The sequence below is a fragment of the Narcine bancroftii genome, chromosome 6 (genome assembly GCF_036971445.1).
Source record: "Narcine bancroftii isolate sNarBan1 chromosome 6, sNarBan1.hap1, whole genome shotgun sequence".
In the NCBI taxonomy this organism is placed as follows: Eukaryota; Metazoa; Chordata; class Chondrichthyes; order Torpediniformes; family Narcinidae; genus Narcine; species Narcine bancroftii.
The window spans coordinates 29,877,537-29,904,035 of NC_091474.1; the positions used below are offsets into that span (position 1 = coordinate 29,877,537).

Consider the following 26,499-nt stretch of genomic DNA (forward strand, 5'->3'; position numbering starts at 1 on the left):
GCTACCTGCAGCTATTGTGGGAAACTCGGCCACTTTGCTAAAACGTGTAAGGCGAAAAGTACTCCCACTGATAAGAAGAAAAGCACCAAGAAAATGCGTCCTGGAGCTGCAGGAATGGAAGACAACTGTGAAAAGGGGGAATTGGGTGAGTAAAACAGACCCTCTAGTCCAACCAGTTCAGCTACTGCATACCAACCCCAACTACGCTCATGTTAAATTCCCAGACAGGAATACTGACACTGTACCCCCCCCCGGTAAGCTTTCAGATGGCCATGCTGGGGCTCCACTGCCTCACGCTGGTGATTCTGGAGCGGGTCCGGAAGTCATTCCTTCCCACACTACAGACCCAGGAACTGTAGCAGTTCCCAAGGTTGCAAAGGATCCACCTGTTTTGAGAAGAAGCATCAGAATTCGTAAACAACCTGATAGGCTGACATATTCATAAAGCATCTCATTATATTTCGATTGCTTGCTAGATATTGGCGTATTTTGGCTTTTAGAATATTCTCAATGCCAAACATGGTATCCATATGTATCACTTGCTTCAGTCTTCCCTAGCAGCTGTCCTTTTGATTTTAACCCTTCTTCTGCCAGGGGGAGACTGTGGTGAATGTCTGCCAAGCTGCCTGTCTCCCCTCTGGCGAGCCTTGCTGTACTAACATTGGCTATGCATTATCTCTCCTGTTAAGGACACACCCCTTGGGTATAACTGTATATGCACCCATTGTCTTTCATTATTGTACCATGAGTTTCTGCTAATAAAAGCCATGATTATTGTTTGACCACATCGTCTTTGTCTACTTCAACAACTGGCACTTCAATTGGATCAGCAGGTTTGTAGCTGACACAAAAATTGGAGGTGTTGTGGACAGCGAAGAAGGTTTTCAAAGCTTGCAGAGGGATCTGGACCAGCTGGAAAAATGGGCTGAAAAAATGGCAGATGGAATTTAATGCAGACAAATGAGAGGTATTGCATTTTGGAAGGACAAACCAAAAAAGGACATGCATGGTAAATGCTAGGGCACTGAGGTGTGGTAGAGTAGATGGTCCTGGAAATACAAATACATAATTTCCTGAAAGTGGTGTCAAGGGAGGATAGAGTATAAAGAGAGCTTTTGGCATATTGGCCTTCATAAATCAAAGTTTTGTATAGGAGTTGGGATGTTATGGTAAAATTGTATAAGACATTGGTGAGGACAAATTTGAAGTATTGTGTTCAGTTTTGGTCACCTTACTACAGGAAAGATATCAATAAGATAGAAAGAGTGCAGAGAAGATTTACTAGGATATTGCCCAGACTTCAATAACTGAGTTGCAGGGAAAGGTAAAACAGGTTAGGACTTTATTCTCTGGAGAGCATAGAAGAATGAGGGGAGATTTGATAGAGGTATTTAAAATTATGAAGAGGTTAGACAGAGTATACGTAGATGGGCTTTTTTCCACTGAGGGTAGGTGAGATAGAAACCAGAGGAAATGGGTTAAGAGAAAAGGGGAAAAGTTTAGGGGAACATGAGGGGGATCTTCTTCACACAGAGAGTGGTGGGAGTGTGGAACAAGCTTCCAGCTGAAGTGGCGAATGCGGGGCTCAATTTTAACATTTAAGAAGAATTTGGACAGCTACATGGATGGGAGAGGTATGGAGGGCTATGGGCTGGGTGCAGGTCAGTGGGATTAGGCAAAAAAATGATTCAGCACTGTTTCTGTGCTGCAGTGGTCTATACTGGGTCAGCACACTTTACACATCTCTTGAAGTCTGCCAACGTTTCCAGTGACATTTTAAACCTCTGCAAACTCCTGTGGAAGTAGAGGTGAGGGACGTGCTTTCCTCACGATGACATTAAATATCATGGGCCCAGGATAGGTCCTTCAAGGCAGTGACTCCCAGGAACTTAAAATTGTTTATCCTTTCTACCTCTGGTCCCCCAATGATTGCTGAATCATACAGCTCTGATTTTCCTTTCCTAAAGTCTACAATCTTGGTCTTGCTGACACTTAGTACATGGTTGTTGTTAGTTCACCATTCAGCCAAATTTTCAGTCTCCTACATGCTGCCTTACTGCCTCCATTTTATACGGCCCACTATAGTGGTATTGCCACAGACCCACAGTGAGTAGAGCAGGGTGCTAAGTACACCACCCCTTGGTGCTTCGGTACTCATGGAGATTGTGGAGTTGTTTTTGCTGATCTGCACTGACTGGGGTCTGGAGGAAAGGAAATCCAGGATCCAATTGCATAGTTGGATGTACAATGGGATCACAACAAGACCTATCTGCACTGTTGCACTATTTCCTTGCACTGAATATTTATTATTCATCTATCTTACATTTATTGTCTCTTTATAATTGTTTTTTACTCGACTGTCTGATTGCAGAAAGTAAGAATTTTACCCAAGTACAATTACTTGTGTACATGACAATAAACTCATTATTATTAAATACTGCAGTTATATTGCTATAATACAGGTGGACCTCTACTTCCGATGGCATTCCGTTCTGGAGCTCGCAATGTAAGGTGAAATTATTGTAATTCGGGGTCAACCTGTACAGCAGCAAACTGAATAGTTCCTGCCGGCGCAGTAGGATGACATCCCCACTCCTGCTGGAAGCCAAAAGTGGCGCCATGTAACTAGGGACAGCAGCATCACTTTGCAACCTGCATTGTGATTTGGAATGCATGTGCTGTTGCTGGGGAGGGAGAGAGAGCGACATTTAAAAACAGTGTTGGTCCATCAAAGCATGATACAGGTAGACCCCGGCTTACCTTCATTCAAAACTGATTCTAATCATCGTAACTTCGAAATATCCTAAGCCAGAGCATCATAGGTCGGGGTGTATCTATAATAACTTTGTACTTTAATTTTCTGGGTATTGGGTATTTGAGCTCCAAGGTCCAAGTTTTATCCTGACTCTTTGTATCCCTTGTACCTTGCCCAAGTCATCTATACAAGAATTAACTGGAAAAGATTAAGCCAGGTGAATTAAATGTGAAGCAAAATCAAGTAAAATTGATTTGAAATGTTAAAGCAAGGTCTGGGTTTAAGAGAGCGTCTCAGAGCTGTTGCAAGAGGGCAACTATGACCCTCTGAGTTAATCCTGGGCCTACTTCTATCAACTACAATTATATCTTAATCTTGATATGTTTCAAACTCTGGGGGATATTGATCAGATTGTAAAAGCCACAAAATATATTTTGTCTATTAATTCCAAAATATTTTTGTAAATAATAATTATTGCTTGGGGAAAGAGGTAATGTAAGAAGAAGGGAGTTGTAGATTTGGGTTTGTAAGATGTTTAGAAACAAGTAAAGAACTGAGCCCTGTTTCACTCTTCTCAAGTGCTGCGTGACCTCATGCGCACTTCCAGAATTCTTTGCTTTTCATCTGTCACTGATGTAAATGTTGACAAATCTTTTGGGATAGACTCCCCTGCCCTTGTATCTCTGTTCAAACAAGGCCTGTATGTCACAAAAAGAGGATCTGGAGTTTATTTCATGAGTTCTACTCGGCCATTCGTGGAGAGAAATGGACTGTTAACTTCTCAAGTTGGGTATCTTTCTCAAAACTAATGGTGTGGCAAGGGGAAATATAAAGCTTTAAAGGAGATGAGGGTGGGAAGGGGCTGAGGAAATAGGCTAGTGGCTAAATAGTGGTGGAGAGAGGCAGGTAGGGGAAGAGATCGTGGGGCGAGGATGTTGGAGTGGAGGAATATGAAAGCAGGTCAAGTACAGATGAAAACAGTGGAACTGGATTGAGATGGGATTGCCTGAAATTGCAATATTCAGTGTTAATGCCATTGCAGGCTACCCAGGTGAAATGTGATATGTGTTTTCCCAGGTTTATATTTGGCCTTGCTCATTCAGTGGCTGAGTCTGTGTGGGAATGGGGAAATGTCTGGCAACAAGTAGTTCCAGCTTTTGGTTGCTCCCCTGCACCCTGACTTGAAACATTGACTATTCATGTCCCTCATTGGGTGCTGTCTGTCCTGCTGAGGCCCTCCAACTCCTCTTTGTTTACTCAAAGTTCCAGCATCTGCAGTTATTGTGTTCTCATGTTCTGTATGTGAGCATTCTTCACCCAGGCATCCAAGCTCCTGAACATCTACATCAATGGTATTTGCTTTTCCAGGAAGCTGGATGTGCAAAAAGAGCAAATGTTGCAAGGCACATTTCCTTTATTAAATTTGATTTGTTATCATATTTTCCACAAAAAATAATGCGTATTTTAATTAGTAATTCAAAACAGAAAATACTGCAAAAAAACACGGGTAGCAACTATAAAGGAACTGCAGGCCATAATTTCATGTCATTGTTTTACAGGTAATTTCCGTATGATCGGCGATGACCTTGTAAATTCTTACCACCTTTTGCTCTGTTGTTTGGATCTTCTGTTTGGAAATGCTTTATTATGCCCTAACAGAAGAGATCTACTTAACCCAAAGTTTGAGGGTAAGAGCTGCTGTGTACACACACATGATGCATGACGTTTCATCATTCTTGAGCCTTTCGTATAAATTATTTCATGAGTTCTACTTGGCCATGCTAGTTGCCCACTTTCTGCAGCATTGTGCAAGGTTGCTTGGTGTCAATAGAAGCTTGGAATATTGCCCCTTGAGGTGTGCAATCCAAATACATTTCTTATTTCAACCCCACAATCAGAGACTTAACACACTATTGTGCTTGCTGGTGTCGTTCACAGAATTGTATTGACTTATTACTGTGAACAAGTAAGAAATATTGATTCATTTTCTCAACTGAATTTATTTAGCAGATTTGATCCAGTTATCTTGAAACAGAGCCAGCTTTGACTATAAACTATAGGCTGGCTGTTTTCAGTTCATAATTGTTTCTGGTAAGGATGTCCCAGGTGTTTCATTTTAAGATTAAAGTCAAGGAGGAGATTCAATTTCTGGAGCTGAGCACCAAATGATTTTTTTTTAATCTTTCCAGAACCGATGTATAAGATGAAAATCATTGGTGAAGAGCACTGGTGAATTTTTATGCTTATCAAAAAAAAGTAAAGGGCGGCACAGTTACATAGCAGTTAGCGCAACACTCTTACAGTTACATAGCAGTTAGCGCAACACTCTTACAGTTACATAGCAGTTAGCGCAACACTGCTACAGTTACATAGCAGTTAGTGCAACACTGTTACAGTTACATAGCAGTTAGCGCAACACTGTTACAGTTACATAGCAGTTAGCGCAACACTGTTACAGTTACATAGCAGTTAGCGCAACACTGTTGGAGTTACATAGCAGTTAGCGCAACACTGTGGCAGTGACATAGCAGTTAGCGCAACACTGTGGCAGTGACATAGCAGTTAGCGCAACACTGTGGCAGTGACATAGCAATTAGCGCAACACTGTGGCAGTGACATAGCAGTTAGCGCAACACTGTGGCAGTGACATAGCAGTTAGCGCGACACTGTGGCAGTGACATAGCAGTTAGCGCGACACTGTGGCAGTGACATAGCAGTTAGCGCGACACTGTGGCAGTGACATAGCAGTTAGCGCGACACTGTGGCAGTGACATAGCAGTTAGCGCAACACTGTGGCAGTGACATAGCAGTTAGCGCAACACTGTGGCAGTGACATAGCAGTTAGCGCAACACTGTGGCAGTGACATAGCAGTTAGCGCAACACTGTGGCAGTGACATAGCAGTTAGCGCAACACTGTGGCAGTGACATAGCAGTTAGCGCAACACTGTGGCAGTGACATAGCAGTTAGCGCAACACTGTGGCAGTGACATAGCAGTTAGCGCAACACTGTTGCAGTGACATAGCCGCAACGCTGTTTCAGTGACATAGCAGTTAGCGCAACACTGTGGCAGTGACATAGCAGTTAGCGCAACACTTGCAGTGACATAGCCGCAACGCTGTTACAGTGACATAGCAGTTAGCGCAACACTGTGGCAGTGACATAGCAGTTAGCGCAACACTGTGGCAGTGACATAGCAGTTAGCGCGACACTGTGGCAGTGACATAGCAGTTAGCGCGACACTGTGGCAGTGACATAGCAGTTAGCGCGACACTGTGGCAGTGACATAGCAGTTAGCGCAACACTGTGGCAGTGACATAGCAGTTAGCGCAAAACTGTGGCAGTGACATGGCAGTTAGCGCAACACTGTGGCAGTGACATAGCAGTTAGCGCAACACTGTGGCAGTGACATAGCAGTTAGCGCAACACTGTGGCAGTGACATAGCAGTTAGCGCAACACTGTTGCAGTGACATAGCCGCAACGCTGTTACAGTTACATAGCAGTTAGCGCAACGCTGTTACAGTTACATAGCAGTTAGCGCAACACTGTGGCAGTGACATAGCAGTAAGCGCAACACTTGCAGTGACATAGCCGCAACGCTGTTACAGTTACATAGCAGTTAGCGCAACACTGTGGCAGTGACATAGCAGTTAGCGCAACACTTGCAGTGACATAGCCGCAACGCTGTTACAGCTACATAGCAGTTAGCGCAACACTGTTGCAGTGACATAGCAGTTAGCGCAACACTGTTGCAGTGACATAGCAGTTAGTGCAACACTGTGGCAGTGACATAGCAGTTAGCGCAACACTTGCAGTGACATAGCAGTTAGCGCAACACTGTGGCAGTGACATAGCAGTTAGCGCAACACTGTTGCAGTGACATAGCAGTTAGCGCAACACTGTGGCAGTGACATAGCAGTTAGCTCAACACTGTTGCAGTGACATAGCAGTTAGCGCAACACTGTTGCAGTGACATAGCAGTTAGCGCAACACTGTGGCAGTGACATAGCAGTTAGCGCAACACTGTGGCAGTGACATAGCAGTTAGCGCAACACTGTGGCAGTGACATAGCAGTTAGCGCGACACTGTGGCAGTGACATAGCAGTTAGCGCGACACTGTGGCAGTGACATAGCAGTTAGCGCAACACTGTGGCAGTGACATAGCAGTTAGCGCAACACTGTTACAGTGACATAGCAGTTAGCGCAACACTGTGGCAGTGACATAGCAGTTAGCGCAACACTTGCAGTGACATAGCAGTTAGCGCAACACTGTTGCAGTGACATAGCAGTTAGCGCAACACTTGCAGTGACATAGCAGTTAGCGCAACACTGTGGCAGTGACATAGCAGTTTGCGCAACACTGTGGCAGTGACATAGCAGTTAGCGCAACACTGTGGCAGTGACATAGCAGTTTGCGCAACACTGTGGCAGTGACATAGCAGTTAGCGCAACACTGTTGCAGTGACATAGCAGTTAGCGCAACACTGTGGCAGTGACATAGCAGTTAGCGCAACACTTGCAGTGACATAGCAGTTAGCGCAACACTGTGGCAGTGACATAGCAGTTAGCGCAACACTGTGGCAGTGACATAGCAGTTAGCTCAACACTGTTGCAGTGACATAGCAGTTAGCGCAACACTGTGGCAGTGACATAGCAGTTAGCGCAACACTGTGGCAGTGACATAGCAGTTAGCGCAACACTGTGGCAGTGACATAGCAGTTAGCGCAACACTGTGGCAGTGACATAGCAGTTAGCGCAACACTGTGGCAGTGACATAGCAGTTAGCGCAACACTGTGGCAGTGACATAGCAGTTAACGCAACACTGTTGCAGTGACATAGCAGTTAGCGCAACACTGTGGCAGTGACATAGCAGTTAGCGCAACACTGGCAGTGACATAGCAGTTAGCGCAACACTTGCAGTGACATAGCAGTTAGCGCAACACTTGCAGTGACATAGCAGTTAGCGCAACACTGTGGCAGTGACATAGCAGTTAGCGCAACACTGTTGCAGTGACATAGCAGTTAGCGCAACACTTGCAGTGACATAGCAGTTAGCGCAACACTGTGGCAGTGACATAGCAGTTAGCGCAACACTGTGGCAGTGACATAGCAGTTAGCGCAACACTGTGGCAGTGACATAGCAGTTAGCGCAACACTGTGGCAGTGACATAGCAGTTAGCGCAACACTGTGGCAGTGACATAGCAGTTAGCGCAACACTGTTGCAGTGACATAGCAGTTAGCGCAACACTGTGGCAGTGACATAGCAGTTAGCGCAACACTGTTGCAGTGACATAGCAGTTAGCGCAACACTTGCAGTGACATAGCAGTTAGCGCAACACTTGCAGTGACATAGCAGTTAGCGCAACACTGTGGCAGTGACATAGCAGTTAGCGCAACACTGTGGCAGTGACATAGCAGTTAGCGCAACACTGTGGCAGTGACATAGCAGTTAGCGCAACACTGTGGCAGTGACATAGCAGTTAGCGCAACACTGTGGCAGTGACATAGCAGTTAGCGCAACACTGTTGCAGTGACATAGCAGTTAGCGCAACACTGTGGCAGTGACATAGCAGTTAGCGCAACACTGTGGCAGTGACATAGCAGTTAGCGCAACTCTTGCAGTGACATAGCAGTTAGCGCAACACTGTGGCAGTGTCATAGCAGTTAGCGCAACACTGTGGCAGTGACATAGCAGTTAGCTCAACACTTGCAGTGACATAGCAGTTAGCGCAACACTGTGGCAGTGACATAGCAGTTAGCGCAACACTGTGGCAGTGACATAGCAGTTAGCGCAACACTGTGGCAGTGACATAGCAGTTAGCGCAACACTGTGGCAGTGACATAGCAGTTAGCGCAACACTGTGGCAGTGACATAGCAGTTAGCGCAACACTGTGGCAGTGACATAGCAGTTAGCGCAACACTTGCAGTGACATAGCAGTTAGCGCAACACTGTGGCAGTGACATAGCAGTTAGCGCAACACTGTTGCAGTGACATAGCAGTTAGCGCAACACTTGGAGTGACATAGCAGTTAGCGCAACACTGTGGCAGTGACATAGCAGTTAGCGCAACACTGTGGCAGTGACATAGCAGTTAGCGCAACACTGTGGCAGTGACATAGCAGTTAACGCAACACTGTGGCAGTGACATAGCAGTTAGCGCAACACTGTGGCAGTGACATAGCAGTTAGCGCAACACTGTTGCAGTGACATAGCAGTTAGCTCAACACTGTTGCAGTGACATAGCAGTTAGCGCAACACTGTGGCAGTGACATAGCAGTTAGCGCAACACTGTGGCAGTGACATAGCAGTTAGCGCAACACTGTGGCAGTGACATAGCAGTTAGCGCAACACTGTGGCAGTGACATAGCAGTTAGCGCAACACTTGCAGTGACATAGCAGTTAGCGCAACACTGTGGCAGTGACATAGCAGTTAGCGCAACACTGTTGCAGTGACATAGCCGCAACGCTGTTACAGTTACATAGCAGTTAGCGCAACACTGTGGCAGTGACATAGCAGTTAGCGCAACACTTGCAGTGACATAGCAGTTAGCGCAACACTGTGGCAGTGACATAGCAGTTAGCGCAACACTGTGGCAGTGACATAGCAGTTAGCGCAACACTGTGGCAGTGACATAGCAGTTAGCGCAACACTGTGGCAGTGACATAGCAGTTAGCGCAACACTGTGGCAGTGACATAGCAGTTAGCGCAACACTGTGGCAGTGACATAGCAGTTAGCGCAACACTTGCAGTGACATAGCAGTTAGCGCAACACTGTTGCAGTGACATAGCAGTTAGCGCAACACTGTGGCAGTGACATAGCAGTTAGCTCAACACTGTTGCAGTGCCATAGCAGTTAGCGCAACACTGTGGCAGTGACATAGCAGTTAGCGCAACACTGTGGCAGTGACATAGCAGTTAGCGCAACACTGTGGCAGTGACATAGCAGTTAGCGCAACACTGTGGCAGTGACATAGCAGTTAGCGCAACACTGTGGCAGTGACATAGCAGTTAGCGCAACACTGTGGCAGTGACATAGCAGTTAGCGCAACACTGTGGCAGTGACATAGCAGTTAGCGCAACACTGTTGCAGTGACATAGCAGTTAGCGCAACACTGTGGCAGTGACATAGCAGTTAGCGCAACGCTGTTACAGTTACATAGCAGTTAGCGCAACACTGTGGCAGTGACATAGCAGTTAGCGCAACACTTGCAGTGACATAGCAGTTAGCGCAACACTGTGGCAGTGACATAGCAGTTAGCGCAACACTGTTGCAGTGACATAGCAGTTAGCGCAACACTTGCAGTGACATAGCAGTTAGCGCAACACTGTGGCAGTGACATAGCAGTTAGCGCAACACTGTGGCAGTGACATAGCAGTTAGCGCAACACTGTGGCAGTGACATAGCAGTTAGCGCAACACTGTGGCAGTGACATAGCAGTTAGCGCAACACTGTGGCAGTGACATAGCAGTTAGCGCAACACTGTTGCAGTGACATAGCAGTTAGCGCAACACTGTGGCAGTGACATAGCAGTTAGCGCAACACTGTTGCGGTGACATAGCAGTTAGCGCAACACTTGCAGTGACATAGCAGTTAGCGCAACACTGTGGCAGTGACATAGCAGTTAGCGCAACACTGTGGCAGTGACATAGCAGTTAGCGCAACACTGTGGCAGTGACATAGCAGTTAGCGCAACACTGTGGCAGTGACATAGCAGTTAGCGCAACACTGTGGCAGTGACATAGCAGTTAGCGCAACACTGTTGCAGTGACATAGCAGTTAGCGCAACACTGTGGCAGTGACATAGCAGTTAGCGCAACACTTGCAGTGACATAGCAGTTAGCGCAACACTTGCAGTGACATAGCAGTTAGCGCAACACAGTTGCAGTGACATAGCAGTTAGCGCAACACTGTGGCAGTGACATAGCAGTTAGCTCAACACTGTTGCAGTGACATAGCAGTTATCGCAACACTGTGGCAGTGACATAGCAGTTAGCGCAACACTGTGGCAGTGACATAGCAGTTAGCGCAACACTGTGGCAGTGACATAGCAGTTAGCGCAACACTGTGGCAGTGACATAGCAGTTAGCGCAACACTGTGGCAGTGACATAGCAGTTAGCGCAACACTGTGGCAGTGACATAGCAGTTAGCGCAACACTGTGGCAGTGACATAGCAGTTAGCGCAACACTGTGGCAGTGACATAGCAGTTAGCGCAACACTGTGGCAGTGACATAGCAGTTAGCGCAACACTGTGGCAGTGACATAGCAGTTAGCGCAACACTGTGGCAGTGACATAGCAGTTAGCGCAACACTGTGGCAGTGACATAGCAGTTAGCGCAACACTGTGGCAGTGACATAGCAGTTAGCGCAACACTGTGGCAGTGACATAGCAGTTAGCGCAACACTGTGGCAGTGACATAGCAGTTAGCGCAACACTGTGGCAGTGACATAGCAGTTAGCGCAACACTGTTGCCGTGACATAGCAGTTATCGCAACACTGTGGCAGTGACATAGCAGTTAGCGCAACACTGTTGCAGTGACATAGCAGTTAGCGCAACACTGTGGCAGTGACATAGCAGTTAGCGCAACACTGTGGCAGTGACATAGCAGTTAGCGCAACACTGTGGCAGTGACATAGCAGTTAGCGCAACACTGTGGCAGTGACATAGCAGTTAGCGCAACACTGTGGCAGTGACATAGCAGTTAGCGCAACACTGTGGCAGTGACATAGCAGTTAGCGCAACACTGTGGCAGTGACATAGCAGTTAGCGCAACACTGTGGCAGTGACATAGCAGTTAGCGCAACACTGGCAGTGACATAGCAGTTAGCGCAACACTGTGGCAGTGACATAGCAGTTAGCGCAACACTGTGGCAGTGACATAGCAGTTAGCGCCACGCTGTTGCAGTACCAGCAACCTGGGTTTCAACCCCACCTTGTCTGTAAGGAGTTTGTGCATTTTCCCCGTGTCTGTGTGGGTTTCCTCCTACCCTTCAAAAATGTACTGGGGTTTTAAGTCAATTGCTCCATGGGGTCATGGGTGGAAAGGCCCGTCACTGTGCTGTATGTCTAAATTGTAAAAAATTTAAAGCTTTTAAATTAAACCTGGTTGTTCAACAGACGTCAGCTGTGGTGTGATTTTTCGTAAATCCAAGATTCTAGGGACCAACTGCATTATTCATAAGCTGCCGTTGATGTACTTGGGATCATATTTTCTATCCTTTGTGTCTTGAAAATGTACTAGTTAAACTGCTGTTTTAAGCACAGTTCTTTGTGCTGAAGAAAGTCACACAGTTTAATACTGAAATCAGGGTTTTGAATTCTTGAACCTTCCTACATCAGAGCAGTGTGGAAAAGGCAAGTAACTGGAGTTTGGCTACAGATCAGATCTGATTATTAGATATGATAACCAGTAGACTCCTAACTAAGTGACCAAACTCCATGCCCTACAGTCCAGTCCTTGTTCATATATTTGTGGTCACTTGTCAGGAGGATCCATTCGTTTTCTTCAACATACGACTCCGTGGTTAGACAGCAGGACAATTTAATCTTCCTTTATTTACCTGCACAGGGAAAAGCACAGAACACAACAGCACAGAAACAAACCCTTTGTCCCATTCAGTCAATGCCATTATTATTCTGCCTCATCCCACTGACCTGCACCAGATCATATCTTACCATACCCCGACCATCCATGTACCTGTCCAAATTTTTCTTAAATGTCAAAATCAAGTTCCTATTCATCACTTCAGCTGACAGCTCAATCCACACTCCTGCTGCTCTCTGTGTGAAGGTTCCCCCTGATGTTCCCTTAAAACACTCCACCTTGCACCCTAAACCAACATTCTCTAATTCTTTGCTGAATTCTTCAAAAACTATACCAGTTTCCTATCTCGGCCTACTACTACAAATTATAAAGGCTTTTTTTATGTCTCAGAAATACAGCTACTTCTCCTTTGGTTAGTTTAAACAAAGCTATTTAACCATTGGTTAGTTTGGCTATTGATTTGCATATTTTATTTAAACCTTTACCATGTGGCGACACTAGGTGTTACGCTCTGAAATTAACCCTTTCATCACCCACTTACAGTAAAATACCCAGTATCTGGAATTCAAATAATTGGCAAAATAAAATCAAGGAAATAAATACAATTTAATGAAATAAGAATTTAAATAAAAGTTTAAAATTGTAAAAGTAAATGTTCTCTGAAGCAATATACAAATCCTTGGTGAAGATGAGAGCAAACGTCAGCCAGCAGAACATGCAGTTGTGCTGCCTCCCAGCGGCTATTTTAATAAAGTTGTGTTTGAATGAAATGGTAGCATCCAGAATGAAGAGCCAGATAATGCTGCTCACCACTGTGTGACTCTCCCAAAGTGTTTCCCTATCCCTGCCTAGTAAAAGTCTTTATCAGTATTCTTTGGCTTGGCTTCGCGGACGAAGATTTATGGAGGGGGTAAAAAGTCCACGTCAGCTGCAGGCTCGTTTGTGGCTGACAAGTCCGATGCGGGACAGGCAGACACGATTGCAGCGGTTGCAAGGGAAAATTGGTTGGTTGGGGTTGGGTGTTGGGTTTTTCCTCCTTTGCCTTTTGTCAGTGAGGTGGGCTCTGCGGTCTTCTTCAAAGGAGGTTGCTGCCCGCCAAACTGTGAGGCGCCAAGATGCACGGTTTGAGGCGTTATCAGCCCACTGGCGGTGGTCAATGTGGCAGGCACCAAGAGATTTCTTTAGGCAGTCCTTGTACCTTTTCTTTGGTGCACCTCTGTCACGGTGGCCAGTGGAGAGCTCGCCATATAATACGATCTTGGGAAGGCGATGGTCCTCCATTCTGGAGACGTGACCCATCCAGCGCAGCTGGATCTTCATAAGCGTGGACTCGATGCTGTCGACCTCTGCCATCTCGAGTACTTCGACGTTAGGGGTGTAAGCGCTCCAATGGATGTTGAGGATGGAGCGGAGACAACGCTGGTGGAAGCGTTCTAGGAGCCGTAGGTGGTGCCGGTAGAGGACCCATGATTCGGAGCCGAACAGGAGTGTGGGTATGACAACGGCTCTGTATACGCTTATCTTTGTGAGGTTTTTCAGTTGGTTGTTTTTCCAGACTCTTTTGAGTAGTCTTCCAAAGGCGCTATTTGCCTTGGCGAGTCTGTTGTCTATCTCATTGTCGATCCTTGCATCTGATGAAATGGTGCAGCCGAGATAGGTAAACTGGTTGACCGTTTTGAGTTTTGTGTGCCCGATGGAGATGTGGGGGGGCTGGTAGTCATGGTGGGGAGCTGGCTGATGGAGGACCTCAGTTTTCTTCAGGCTGACTTCCAGGCCAAACATTTTGGCAGTTTCCGCAAAGCAGGACGTCAAGCGCTGAAGAGCTGGCTCTGAATGGGCAACTAAAGCGGCATCATCTGCAAAGAGTAGTTCACGGACAAGTTTCTCTTGTGTCTTGGTGTGAGCTTGCAGGCGCCTCAGATTGAAGAGACTGCCATCCGTGCGGTACCGGATGTAAACAGCGTCTTCATTGTTGGGGTCTTTCATGGCTTGGTTCAGCATCATGCTGAAGAAGATTGAAAAGAGTGTTGGTGCCAGAACACAGCCTTGCTTCACGCCATTGTTAATGGACCATCCTCAACCGATGGTCAGAACACTTCCAATCTCTTTTCAGTGCCAACCGCTCAGTCCAAGATTCCGCCCTGCTCCAGCTCCCTCAACAGCCCCTAAGGCTAGAGCTGGATGAGGTTCCCACCCTGGATGAGACATATAAGGCAATCGAACAACTGAAAAGTGGCAAAGCAGCAGGTATGGATGGAATCCCCCCAGAAGTCTGGAAGGCTGGCGGCAAAACTCTGCATGCCAAACTGCATGAGTTTTTCAAGCTTTGTTGGGACCAAGGTAAACTGCCTCAGGATCTTCGTGATGCCACCATCATCACCCTGTACAAAAACAAAGGCGAGAAATCAGACTGCTCAAACTACAGGGGAATCACGTTGCTCTCCATTGCAGGCAAAATCTTCGCTAGGATTCTACTAAATAGAATAATACCTAGTGTCGCCGAGAATATTCTCCCAGAATCACAGTGCGGCTTTCGCGCAAACAGAGGAACCACTGACATGGTCTTTGCCCTCAGACAGCTCCAAGAAAAGTGCAGAGAACAAAACAAAGGACTCTACATCACCTTTGTTGACCTCACCAAAGCCTTCGACACCGTGAGCAGGAAAGGGCTTTGGCAAATACTAGAGCGCATCGGATATCCCCCAAAGTTCCTCAACATGATTATCCAACTGCACGAAAACCAACAAGGTCGGGTCAGATACAGCAATGAGCTCTCTGAACCCTTCTCCATTATCAGTATTAGTATATTATTAAATATAGTAGTAAAGCTTTACAGATATACCCTGCTTTACGAATTCTTGCTTTACACAAATTCACTTTTACAAAAGTATTTTCACTTTTACAAAAAAGTGGCCGCTGGGACTGTTACTAGGCGGCCAATGAGGCTGTCAAAAATCACTGTCTTCCCAATTCTGATAGGTGAAATTAGACTGGACATACATTATTTCTACTCTTTCTAGGCTGTGTATCATAACATACTTTTACTATATGTTAGTGTTAATTTAGGTTTTCTGTGTTATTGGGTATGATTTGGTGGGGGGGGGGTGGTTTTGGGGTCTGGGAACAATTAAAAAGTTTTCCCATAGTAATCAATGGTAATTGTTTCTTCATTTTACACCATTTCATCTTATGAAAGGTTCAGTAGGAATGCTCTAGTTTCGTAAAGTGGGGTATACCTGTATCTATAAACTTTAGGGGGAGTGGTTAATTATGATGACAGTATGGGTAGTGTAGTGGTTTGCTGTTATAGCGCCAGTGTCCAGGATTTAAATTTTGTAAGCTATGGGAATCATCTAATTAAAGTGAACTTTACGTAATTAAGGACTACAATACTGATTCTTTTTCAAATTACTTTACATTTTGCACTGTCCTTTGTCTTTTTAAACTATTTATTCTTAATGCAGATGTGTTCGTTAGACAGTTGTAAGATTGTGTCACAGGCAACTGGAAAATTTGCATATCCGGGGATTTTACTGTACATAGTTTTTCAATAAATATTGAAAATGGCCTTTTCTGATTAAATTATTTTCTCTAAGGTGTGTTAATTTGTGCCTTCTGCAGGTTTGCCTCCAGAGTTTAGCAGCCAGGACTATAAACCCCCAGCACAACCACCATGTATCATTGAGAAACTATGTGACTTGCATAATGGGCTCATAGTAGAAGCCAAAGGTATCAAGGAGCACCACTGGAAACCTCACATTAAGAGGTTATTTGAAAAGAAGGTAAGCCAAGATGGGAAGAAAACATTTGAATTGTGTATTCTCTACAGTGTCCTTTTTCAATATTTTTATTGATTTCATTTAGCAAATGTTACATAGGTAAATAAACATGAATAGAATAATCAAACTTGTATAATACTAATGACAGTAATGAAAAAACCTACGTTACATTTAAAAATAATGCATGCAAAAAGAAAAAAAACTTGCAATTCTACAAATCGACCCCTGACCAACAGAGGCTATTGGCAAAATACATAGAAAACTATATGATAATGAAAAGAAAATTAAACAATGAAGTCAAAAATTAGTTAAGCTTCCAAATTTGAGAAATAGTTGAGAAAAGAACCCCCATAAAGAAATAAAATTTACATTCATTACATTAGTGGAGCATCTTTTTTTTTCTTAAGACAAACAAGCCATTGTAACAGACAGCCATTTAGAGTGTGTGGTAGGGACAGCATCTTTCCCTTTCATGATTATGGCCCTTCTGGCAATCGGGAGCAAAAGCTACTACATGGGATTGTGAGGAATTCAATATCAGATCATTGGGCCCAAATATTCCAAACAAGGCAATAAAAAGAGATGGGGCCAAATTAATATTAAGAACTAAAGATAATGTATGAAATATGCCTTCCCAATAATTGAGATGAGAAGGACCTAACCAAAACAGTGAACCATCTTCACTTTTACCTTGATCACATTAAGAAGATAAATTAGAATAGAATTTCGCCGATTGGGTTTTGGAATAGTGGGATACTGCTTTAAATTGCAATAGTGGATGTCTAGCATAGAGAGAGGATAAATGAATACATTTCAGAATAGAATCTCATGTAGTCTCAGAAAATATTTGTTGGAAATATTGTCCCCATATTTTTTTTTAAATTCCATTCAGGAAATTATTCCTAAATAGCAAAAATAGTTCATACAGGGCATGCAACAGCCGTTTATGGTCCGGTTGAGAACTATATATCTTCCTTATATACATTAAAATCCAAGTCTGAAGGAACTGTCAAAGATAAAAAGTTCAAAAAATTCCTAACCTGTAAATAATGAAAAAAATGATATCTGGGTATATAAAATATAGCAGATAGTTGTTCGAAAGAGGCAAGAGTATGGTTGACAAGAAGGTTCCAGAAAGATTGGATGCCTAAGTTAGATCATTATAAAAACCAATATCTTGAACCAAGGGAGGAGGGAAAAAAATAATTACTTAAGATAGGGCCAACTAATAAGAATCTATGATACCCAAAATGTTTCCTGAATTGAAACCAAATTTTCAATGTATGTCTGACAACAAAATTGTCCGATAATCTGGAAGCAGAGAAGATAAAGGTGGTCCACGAATTGAAATAAGGGAGAACTTTTTAGTAGATTTAATTTCTAAATTAATCCATCCTGAAGCACCTGAGAAAACCTTATGATGAATCCAAACAATAACGTATCTGATATTAGCTGCCCAGTAGTAAAATTTAAAATTGGGTAATGCCAAGCAATTTTTCTTAATATTTTGAAGGAAGGTTTTTTAAGACTGGGAGGCTTATTGTTCCATATAAAGGAATATATAAAAGAGGCCAAAGAATCAAAAAAAGGATTTAGGAACAAAAACTGGTATAGCACAAAAAATGTATAAAAGTTTTGGCAGAATATTCACCTTAATAATATTAACAGTCCAATAAAGGACATCAAAAGTAGGGTCCACAAAGACCAAAGTTTTTTTCAGATACAGGTAGTCCTCTACTTCCAACCTACATGGGTTATGTCCACCTGCACATATGACCACATTTTTTATAAAATTAAAACTACTGTCCAAGTGCATATTTTATGTTAAAAGTACTGTGTACAGTGTTCCCCCGGGGCAGCCCAAGGTCCCCATCCCCTGCAGCTACCTGAGGTCCCATTCCCTGCGGCAGCCCAAGGTCCCCATTAAAGTTTCATTCGTTGAATGTTCCATGGCCTCAGGGTGGAGGAGCGAATCCAACTTGCGACCAACCCCGGGTTACAACCGATCCTTCAGTCCCCATTGCGGTCGTAAGTCGGGGACTACCTGTATATAAAGGGTAAATGAGGCAAGAGTGGACATTGGGTCACTGGAAAATGGCACTGGGGAAGTGGTGATGGGGAACAAAGAAAAGGTGGATGAACTTGACAGTTATTTTTGCATCAGTGGATGTGGGCAGATGCCACAAAATGGGCAGATGTGGGGAAATGGGAGTAGCTCAGGCAGGCCCCTTGGTTGGAATGGAGGGGTTGGGCCATAAGGCTTGTTTCCATAGTGTCTAACTCTCACCAGGCAAAAGCAGTAGTTGTTCTTGTGTTCAAAGTGTACTGTGCTCGGGCACATTCCCAGTTTAATAGAAAACCTACCCCACCCACCCCCTCCACTCTTTGATTTATCTTCTAGTGTGTTCAAGCATTAGCTCCACTCTGCATTCAGTACATGCAAGATGACTGGGAAATGCTGGAGATGCTGAATAGATGTCATGGTATTTTGCTCACTCTTCCATTATGTTTTTAGGTGTAAAATTTCCAGAATCCTATCCATAATTAGTTCTGTAAACCATTTATTCAATACCTGTGTTCTGAACATTAATACATGCTCTAGTTATAAGATTTGTAATACAACTTTTTCTCAGAGTTTATTGTGTCTATGGCTTATTTATTCGGAAAGAATGTGATCCTCCATTAAAATATTGTCAATCTCTGTGCATAACTGGTGCAGGATGTCAAGTGTGGTTTAAGGAACACACCATGCAGTTGTAGCATGATGTCCCAGAGGCTCCGATAGCTCAGTGGTTAGAGCACTGGTCAGGTAAACCAGGTGTTGCGAATTCGTTCCTCGCTGGGTTCTGTGAAGGTCGCTGGATAAAGTGGTAGCTAACTGTCTTCCTTATGGTAGACAAAGTTGAAGAATTTCATGTGTATTACATGACAATAATGGAACTTTTACCAATCCTCTTACTCCATGCCCTGACCAATGAAGAGAAGCTACCAAATTCCTTCTACATGTGTTTAATTGTCATCATCCTTCATTTACTTGTGATTGTGATTGAAGAAGAATATACATGACCTACCCAGTAAAAAAAAAAAAAAAAAAAAAATTTTTTTAAAGTAAAATAATACTAGGGATCGTGATCATAATTGTCTGCAACTATGGGAGGTCATTTGCAGTGTTTAGATCTTGGTGCTGGTGAAGAAGTGTCCTTGTTTCTTGTTTCATCTCCCACATTTATCTTTTCACCAGAGGATAATGAATGGAGCCAGCTTATGTTGTGCCCTTATTTGAGACTGGCTGATTTGATGTTTCAAGAGAACAAACAATTTTGAATCCATTTTGTCATTTTTGCTTTGCAGATTCTTAAAGGAAACAACAAGCTCTTTATTGATCTTTTGGATGTTACCAATTTCACAGACAACAAGTGAGTTCAACAATTACAGGGTTTGTTGATATAAATATGACAGAAAGGTTGAAAGTCCACAAGAGTTGTGACTATTTCAATTATCAATCTATGGTATGTTTTCCTGATGTATTGGGGTTGGTAGCACTGTTACCAATGAGCTGATGTTCGAGAGGATGGCTGACTAAAAAGGAAGTTGAACTGAAATTAATAACTATTTTGTGGAGGGGAAAAGTTGGTTGTTATCTTGCAAGATGACAATTTTTTATGTCCAATGTTTCAGCTGATTGATTCAGTGGTCTGTTGTTGAATTGGTCCCCAACCCTGGACCTGGAAACACATCTTGACAATATTTGTTGGTGTCCATCAATGGAAAGGACAGGTTCAAGAATGTTCTGAAACCATTGTGTGCAACCTGTGGCTGTGTTTTATAAACTGCAGATTGTATATTCTTGTGGGTGTTCTGAATGGAGGATCAAAAATACTATAAAGAAGGTAAAGGTTCCATTATTGCCAAATAATATTGCATTTAGAATGTAACCTACATGAAATTCTTTAACTTGGTCTACCGTAAGGAAGACAGAGAGGAGTTACTTTGTCCAGTGCCCTCACAGAAATTAGGCCCCAGCGAGGAAAGAACTTGTGATCCCTGGTTTACAAGATTAGTGCTCTAACCACTGAGCTATCGGAGCCTCTAAATACTAAGCAAGATTCTAATATGTCTTGTCTATGTTGTCTGACATGTTAAATAACTTGGTTAATGAAAAATATTAGTTCAGACCCATTATTCTGAAATGATAATCAATTATCATTTAACAAGACAGTTCAGTTCCACTGAAGATATCCCATTCATGCAAGTTCACAGTGGATTCATAAAAAAAATGTTAGCCTACAGAAATGGATTTGGTCTGGACAAGATTAAACAGGCTTACTGAGCGTTTTATTGTTCATACAATAAGTAGGCTGACAAGCCATCATTTATTGCCCCTGATGAGCTGCCTTTACTGCAGTCCATCTGCTGAAAATATCCTGACACTTAAGTTCATAGGGAGTTCTGAGGTATCATCTCAGCAAGCATATTTCCAAGTCGGGATGGTACATGACTTGGAGGGAAACTTGCTATTGCTGTCGTTTCTGCGTGCCTTTTGCTTTTCTGTGTCGTTGGTAAAGATTGTTGGCTCAGGTGAAGCTATCAAAAAGAATTGCTGCAATATATTTTCTGTATAGAAAACCAAATTTGCAAAAGAAAGAGTGGGCAAGAAAATAGAGGTAATTAATTGGAAAATTTGAAGAGGAGTGGTGAGAAACTAGTAAAAAGTGTCCTTGGTGTGTGAGTTCATGATGCAAAATTAAACAAGTGGATGCAACAAAGAATTCAGAAGACATCATATGCTCTGTATTCACAAAGTGTTTTGAGCATAACATAAACTTGTCTAAGGGCTTATACAGGGCTTTGGTGAGACATCATTTGTAGTAGTATTTGTGGTTATGGCCTCTCTCTGTATTTGTCACTTGTTCTCAGTGAAGACCAGGACATCTAGTATTTAGTTTTGCAGTGTGTTCAACACTAGCTGATTAGACCGAGCTTTCACAAGGGTGACAGGTTAGGGATATTGTAGTATCAGTGGACCTTGATTTTTGCCTGATGAATAGGCTTTTTTTTTATGCAGGTACACCAAATGGGATGATCCAATGTCTGTTCCCAATCCTGTGTCAGTGTTAAAACTTTTCAGGGAGTATTGGGATCTCTTTCTCTGACCACCACATGGTTGTTTACCCTCAGTCAGCTCTCTGTGAAGTAGCTGGTTTGGTATCCTTTCATCAAACATTCTTCTAATACATTCTGCCCATCTAACCTGTGATTCTTTCAACAGTGTATAGGTGCTGGAGAGATTTATCTGGGACAAAATCTGTGTGTCCAGAATCTTATCACTTGATGTGAAGTATTCTGTGCAGACAGGTCATTTGAAAGTGGTTAATCATGTCTGGTGTATGCACTGCTAATGTCTTGCAAGTATAAAGTGGGTGTGAGAACTGCACCATCAGCTAGGTCTTTAGATCCATTCCTCTTCACTACCATAGTCTTCCAAAAGCAGACCTGGCTTTCACTATCCTGTTGTTGATTTCTTCATCAATGTTGTGCTGCCAAAGTATGTCCACTATTGAAGACCTTTGAGCATTCACAAGGGTGTTTGGTTCTGTGTAAGTGGCATTTGTTGCAGGTTGGTCTGCAAGGCCTCATTTGCCTCAGGCAGATTTGTGTATGCTGTCCTGCAATCCAATGTGAGCTCCTCGCATTTAATGCATTGTAGAATTCCTATGAAATTATTGGATATGAAAATATAAGATGTTGGCAACATCAAACAGAAAGAGAAACAGAATAAAGTTTCAGATCAAAGATTGGACTGTTCTCTTCATCTCTGCTGCTTGACCTGACTTTTTCTAATATTTTTTGTTTTGTTTGATGATCAGCATCTGCAGTTTTTGGTTTTCATGTAATGAAGAATATAGTTCCTATGAAGTCAATACAGTATTGTTTCACCAGCTTAACCTTAGGAGGGAAGAGGGGTTGTCAAATGACTGAAGAACGTTGGACTTTGCCACTCATTCATGTAATCTCATTCAGGCATTCAAGATTCTAAAATTCAGATTTATTGTTCGATTTCATGCAGAATACACTGTATATATGTATCAGTGTATATAAAAATGTTAATCAAAATTAGCCATTTTCTCTGATATAAAATGAATAAATTTTTGCCATTTTGATTACTTTGTACAGCAAAGCAGTAAACAAGGAATATGAAGAATATGTTTTGACAGTGGGTGATTTTGATGAGCGAATATTTCTGGGAGAAGATGCTGATGAAGAAATAGGGACACCACGTAAAGCTGCAGCAGATGTTCCAATTAGCAAACTGTCGGCAAGAATGCAAGTTGAGTGCAACCTGCAACAACACTTTGAAAAAGTAACTTGACTCCCTTCCTTTTAAGCCGTCATTGTGCGTACCTCACTGACAAGAAATTGAGTTTTGTTATCCTTATCTTCACTATTCTTTAACCAGCTCTTCCCATTCTGTTCTTCTTAAATTGTTTTGTCAGAGAATTCCATGTCTCTCTCCAGAATCATGAAGGGTCTGTGGCCCATCATTTCTATACCAGCCATAAAAGAGCAATCCAATCAACTTCCCCTGAGATTAGTTCAAAGCCCTGTTCATGTGGCACCTCGAGTTCATCAAAGTACTTATTACACTTGAACCTTGACAAAGGGCTCAGGCCTGAAACATTGGTTAGATACTTCCTATGGATGTTGCGAGACCTCCTCAATTTCTGTGTTTTAACAAGTCCTCTGACTCATTGCCTACTTGTGATGAAAATTATTCGCTCCTCATTAATCCTCAACCCATTATTTTAAATCTCTATCCACTGTTTTGACCTAAATTATCTCGTTTTTGGAATGAAATTCACTTGTTACTTTTTAGCTCCCTTTCTGATCCACTGGTTTTCTTTCTTGTCCTTGCAAACTTGAGTGTGTTCTTGCACTGAGGGGGAGAGAGAGAGAGAGATAGATTTTATATATATATATATATATATATATATATATAATATATCAAAAGACCTGTCATGAACCACATGGAACCCCATGACAAGTACTAAATTATCATCCCCCTATGCTTTCTGGCATCGAGTTTTATCTTGGATCCAGCCTAGCACTTAGTATTGGCTCTTATCTTTGTCCTGTCTGTATGTGGGACTTTGTTAGAGTCAGATGCTTTTTGAACTGCTGAGTATTTTCAGCAATTTTCTGTTTTGATTTTTCCCGGTTCAAATCCATGCTTTCTGACCTGACTAACGAGTGTCTTTGAGAATTACAACATTGTCCTTTAGAATTTCTTCTGGATAATATGTGCCCACCATTGATTTAAGATGGCTGTTTTTAATTATCTAATATAGCTACTTCTCTGATCTTGCCATCAACCATGTACTGTGAGCAGTTTTGAGAAAAGATGTGCTGAAGTTGGGGAGGTTCAAAGGAGATTCCCAAAGATGATTCTGGGAATGAAAAGGTTATCATATGAGGAGCGGTTGACAGCCCTTGGTTTGTATTTGTCAGATGGTGGGGGGGGGGGGGGGGGAATCTCATTGAAACATTTCAAATGTTGAAAGGTTTGGACAGAGTCGATGTAGAAAGGTTGTTTCTATGGTGGGAGGATCTCGGACAAGAGGGCACAACTTCAGGATTAAAGGATATTCACTTAAAAATCCATAGGAATTTCTTCAGCCAGAGGGTGGTAAATATGTGGGGTTTTTTTGCCACAGGCAATTGTGGAGGCGAGGCCATCGCATGTATTTAAGTTCAGTTTATTTGTTTACCACATTTAAAACCATTCAAGTTGACCAAAGTTCTGTACAGATCAAAAAGACTTCCCAACTAGGCAACTGTTTAAAGTACAGAATAAAACGAATACGAGAGATTAGAACACAAGATTACAATCAGATGCATGAGGAGGACTCAAAATGCAAATACATCTTCAATCTGGATATAAAAGAGTTGATGGAAGGGGCCGATTTGATAGAAGGAGGAATGTTGTTCTGCATTTTGGGGGCTGCAATGCAGTCTCCTCTGAGTTTACAATTTGAGCATGGAACAGCCAAGTGCCCCAAGTCAGCCAACCTGAGGGCTCTTGAAGTGGAATATGGAGTTAGGAGATCCATGACAAACAGGAGAACTTTAAAATCAATTCTGAGCTGGACCGGAAGCCAATGGAGGGAGGCCAGAATAGGAGTGATTATAGTCCCTCATCTTGGCATCTGTCAGGAGCCTGGCTGCACCATTCTGAATCAGTTGCAGATGGAATAATGAAGACTGACTAATTCCAGTATATAGAGAGTTAGAATAGTCTAAACGGGAGAATATAAGGGCATGGATAACTTTCTCAAGATCTTTAAATGAAAGGAATAATTTGATATTTGGCAATAGTGCAAAGCTGGAAAAAGCTAGCTTTTACTACGCATTAACTTGTTTGTCAAATTTCACGGTGGAATCAAATATCACACCAAGGAATTTAACATGGGTTTTAATCAGGGTGAATAAGTTATCAAGATTATTGGAGATAATTTTGGTAGAATTAGGGGGACCAAATAGGGAAACCTCAAATTTGCCCTCATTTAGTTTTAAGAAATTTTGAGCCATCCAACACTTTTATATCCTATAGACAGTTAAAATTTAAGACAGATATTGATAGATTCTTGATTAGCCAGGGCATCAAATTATGGGGAGAAGGCCGGCCAGTGGGGTTGAATGCAAAATAGATCAGCTCATGATTAAATGACAGGGCAGACTTGATGGGTTGAATAGTCTATTTCTTCTCCTATGTCTTATGGTCTAACCAATGGGAAATGATAATTGGAACTTCAGATGGAGGTTTCCATTTTCAGTACTTAATCCAAGGAATGAAACATTGATGAATGAGGTTCTAAACTAAGGCCCTGTATACCTTTATCAGTTAAAGTTCAAAAGCAGAATCTTTGAGATTACTGACTCTGTACTTGAGGCTGTCTCTTGAATGTTTTGGGTGAAGGAAATAAAATACCGAATCTCGTAAATGTTTTCACAGACAAGATCATTGGCACCTTCAACACCGTTGACAGGAAGACGTTACTTGAAAGAGAAAGAGCCTGTTGTGACGCCTGTGTCCTCTGCAACCCAGAGTGTCAGTCGTTTGCAGACCATGGTAATGGGACTGAAGAATACTCCCAGTGAACATCTACTACAAATCTTCAAGTAAGCAAAGTTTTTTCCCCACTCCAGTGGTAAGTGAAGTAGGTTTTATTGTTGTGCCGGCTGTCTATAGACAGACATGCATCCAATTTACTTCCACTCTCTCAATCTTCCTGTCTCAGCTATTGGGTAATGTTTTGTAGAGGCAGTATTTCCTGCTGGGTGACCCTGAAAGGACCACAGAGAGTTATACGGTTGTACTGAACCTTTGTTCTCAGCAGCATTGATAGAAGCAAAGGAAGCAAATTGTTTGCTATTGCCTGGAACTGTTGCAGTCAAGGAAAGAAAATGGACAGTGCATTGGAGATGGAAACAAGCAGTTTTGAAAAATGTATTTCTTTGACGTGAGTGCTCCAGAGGTAGCACTTGTTGCCATTCTTGGTTTCTAGAGGCAGCAAAATTAAGACTACTGACATGTCTGAATGTGCTCCTTAGCAAGCTTGTTCCATTCATTGGATTGGAATACACTGGTAGTGTGGTTAGGACCTAGAAGCAAGAATGCTTGTGGAATTTGGACTAAAGGGGTCATTGTTCATGTCTTCTCACTACAGAGGTATGTTTAAAGTGATCTTATCATGGCATGTTGTGGTATGGACTGGTTGCCATTGAGGAATGGTGTTTGGGCAGGTGGTCTGGCCATTGAGGATTCAGGTATACATTAGAGCCACTACTGGCACCTAGTATGTCCTGAGATCACTGTGCTAGGCGGGTACCTCCTTGAGCACCATAGCCTGCCTACTCCACTCGCCTAGCTTGCTCCCTATCACCAGCCCTCCAGGCCATCTCAGATTTATTGTCAGAGAACATGCATGGAATCACGTACAAACCCTGAGGTTCTTTTTTCTGCAGACAAGGCAGAATTGTCACTTTCTGATAGTGTAAAAAAAAATATACAATGTATACATTTAATCAAATGAAGAACTGTAATCAGATAATGAATGTAAACAATGTGCAATATGGTGAATTTTTTTTTAAAAATCAAAAAAGGGCACAAGTAAGAGTCCTTAATGAGTCCCTGATTGAGTTTGTTGTTGAGGAATCTGATGGTGGAGGGGGAGCACCTGTTCCTGAACCTGGTGGTGCAAGTCTTTTGACACCTATTACTCTTCCCTGATGGTAGTAATGAGAGCAGAGTATGTGCTGGGTGGTGTGGATCCTTGATGATTGCTGACATCTGTGGAGATTAAAATCAAGTTGAACGAGGACAAGAACTAGTGAAAACCCTTTGGAGGACAGAGCAG

At 42.9% G+C, this 26,499-nt stretch overlaps 1 protein-coding gene across 2 annotated transcripts in view; it reads left to right on the forward strand.

The window, feature by feature from the left end:
• rbl1 (retinoblastoma-like 1 (p107)) overlaps window positions 1-26,499 on the forward strand; it is an 83,309-nt gene that overhangs the window by 13,274 nt on the left and 43,536 nt on the right. For both annotated transcript variants that reach the window (XM_069884547.1, XM_069884548.1), the window contains exons 5-9: window positions 4,315-4,443; window positions 15,927-16,087; window positions 19,436-19,500; window positions 22,259-22,445; window positions 25,095-25,261. In XM_069884547.1, coding sequence (XP_069740648.1) covers window positions 4,315-4,443; window positions 15,927-16,087; window positions 19,436-19,500; window positions 22,259-22,445; window positions 25,095-25,261 — 709 coding nt within the window. The remainder of the gene's footprint in view (window positions 1-4,314; window positions 4,444-15,926; window positions 16,088-19,435; window positions 19,501-22,258; window positions 22,446-25,094; window positions 25,262-26,499) is intronic.